This window comes from Budorcas taxicolor, chromosome 7 (genome assembly GCF_023091745.1).
Source record: "Budorcas taxicolor isolate Tak-1 chromosome 7, Takin1.1, whole genome shotgun sequence".
NCBI classification, from domain to species: domain Eukaryota; kingdom Metazoa; phylum Chordata; class Mammalia; order Artiodactyla; family Bovidae; genus Budorcas; species Budorcas taxicolor.
In genome coordinates, this window is record NC_068916.1 from 41,124,090 (window position 1) to 41,126,966 (window position 2,877).

Consider the following 2,877-nt stretch of genomic DNA (forward strand, 5'->3'; position numbering starts at 1 on the left):
TAATAGTTACTATTAAGGTGTAGATTTTTATAAAATTCGCCAAACAATTGCTTAGAATGTACCAGCCAATTTTCCCACTGTAAGTGCTTGTGAGGAGGAACTTCGTGTATTTATCTCCTTATCACTATAGCTTTGCAACAAAGTATTCTTAAATACTAATTACCAAATATCTATTTCAGTTGAATTTAAACCAAAATGTGAAGTGCAAAAATATCCATATTAGGTAGCATCAATTTTATAATATAATTTTGATATTTACCATTTGCATATGTAATGTGGTAATCCATTCTAGCTTTTTCATATTAATTGATCTCTCACATCTCCTGGATATGTCTGGCCAAGAACAATCTCTTTCTTTCTAGAACTTTTCTGAAGGCTTTCTTCACATCTTTGTTTCTTAGGGTGTATACAAGAGGATTTAAAAGTGGGGTGACCACACAGTAGAACACTGAGACTACTTTACCCATGGTAAAGTTGTGCTTGGCTGGAGGGCAAACATAGGCAAAAATAATGGTGCCATAATAGATGGTGACCACAGTGAGGTGGGAGGCACAGGTGGAGAAAGTTTTCTTCCGAGCCTCTCTAGAAGATAGCTTGATTATTGTGACCACAATGTGTCCATAGGAAGACATAGTGAGAAGAAAAGAACTTAGAATCACAACAGAGGTACATGTGTAACCCAAGGCCACCACCAGGAATGTATCTGAGCAGGAGAGTTGAAAAATTGGTTCTGAATCACAGAAGAAATGATTGATCTTTTGAGAGCCACAAAAATTTAAATAAGAGACAAGTACAGTAGGTAGAACAGGGGCAATGAAGCCCCCAATCCAAGATCCAGCTGAAAACCATAGGCATACCTGAAGATTCATGAGGAATGAGTATCTTAGAGGGCTGCATATGGCCACATAGCGATCATAGGCCATCACAGCCAACAGGATGCACTCTGTAGCCCCCATAGAGAAAAAAAGGTAGTACTGGGTTATACAACCAGAAACGGAAATGGTAACAACCTGTGAGAGACAAGTGGCCAGCAATTTAGGCACCGTGGCTGTCGTGTACCAGATCTCCAGAAATGACAAATTTCCTAAGAAAATATACATGGGTGTTTGGAGTCTGGAATCCATGAGAACAATGAAGATGATGAGACTGTTTCCCATGAGAGAGAGAAGATATACAGTAAGAAACATCACAAATAATGCAAGCCTTAGATAGAGAACACCAGAAAATCCCAGAAAAATAAACTCTGTCACTCTTGTTTGATTTGCCACATTCATATCTCATTGTCTCTAATCTGGAATGAAACAACAAGGCCAAAATATGAACAAGAAAGGGATATTATATTTTTCTTTCTTTGATGATAATGCACTGTTAAGAAAAATTAAAAATTAATGATGGGAAAAACATAATTGGCATCTTTAATTTGACATGATTTAGTTTATTTAATTTAGGAAATAAATGATAAAGAACAATAGCCTAATAATCCACTTTACAAATGAAGAAACTAAAGAAGTAAATTATTTTTCTAGTTATATAGTTTTAAGTGGTGGGGCACGTATTGTACCAGGTAGGTTGTTTTAGTAAAGCACATTTGGGGTAATATATTAATTATGGCTATTGAAAGATAATAACATTTGCCTATCTCTGAGGACTTTACATAGTAAATATTAGAAGAGGGTGAAGAAATAAAAAAAACATGCAAATCTGAGACCAGTGGTTGGAGGTGGTCAGTCTCAGAATGGAACTCCTGGGCCATGCAAGTGTACATATGAAGACAAAGTATTGGTTACATTTTTAAATTTATGAACCCTGTTATATGCTATCAATTAGGGTTTGGTGGGAGACTGGTAAATGGACAACTCTGTTTCCAGAACACAAAACAAAGAGGGAATTCATCACCTATGGAAAAACGTTTGTTCATATTGTTTTAAGTGTTCTAACCTTAGCTTGTTTATTTCAAAAGCCATTGCATTCACAAATTCTCATGCATTTTTTAAAAGTAGTGTAAAAAATTATTAAATTCACACATTGTTTTGCTGAAAGCTTTCACTTTCATCTCAGGTTCAAAGTATTTGTTAACAAAATAAGCCACTCATTATATACAAATAAATAATACAAATATTTATTAGAGAATTATCTAGCTTACTTTCAACATACTAACATTAAAAGAATGAGAAATAGAGCAGAGCATACATCACCACACCACATTGGGTTTTGACCAACACCCAGACTTAAACAGCGCTGAGAATTTCCTGTGTCGCAGCACATCTGGAGTCCCAGTTGGGAAAAGGTCACAGGTAGTGTGTCTGCTACATGGGTGATGCTACAAAGATTGCAGTTTGGGGTTCCGGCTTATAATGCCAGGATGCAAGCTGATATCATCATCAATCTGTGACCGAATTGCAAGCCTGGTTTCATTTTAAAGCTGGTGGTTTTATCATGTAAAACTTGTAATGTTGCTAAGCCTAGGCTTGGTTTGCCAGGCCCTCTCCAGGGGCTCAACAATCCCAAGATTCCTCCCCCATTTTATCTATGGTGCTGCAAGTCTTGCACTCACAGCAGGCAGTCACTCCCAGTCACTCCTAGTCAGAGCAGTGTCCAGACAGGTTAGAAGAAAGGTCAGAGGCCTGTTCTGCTTTGTCTCTGAAGCCTAAACAAGACTATCTATTTAATTTCCTTAACAACACATCCATTCATCTTTCAATGTTCATAGTGTTTGTTTCCATAAGTTGGCTATGTTAAAGAACACTTAATATGAGATATATCTGAATAGGAAAACAGAACAGGCTCTATCTTGAAAGCAGGACTCCATCTTGGGCCAGACTGTGGACTTTGAGCTATATGCCCAGTATCTATGGAAATGACATACCAACTGGAAAA

At 37.1% G+C, this 2,877-nt stretch overlaps 1 protein-coding gene across 1 annotated transcript; it reads right to left on the bottom strand.

Moving 5' to 3' along the window:
• Positions 1 to 314: 314 nt before the first annotated feature.
• Positions 315 to 1,274, bottom strand: LOC128051668 (olfactory receptor 11L1-like). The gene has a single exon (XM_052644305.1). The coding sequence runs from the start codon at positions 1,272 to 1,274 to the stop codon at positions 315 to 317; it is 960 nt and encodes a 319-aa protein (XP_052500265.1).
• Between the last annotated feature and the right edge of the window lie 1,603 nt (positions 1,275 to 2,877).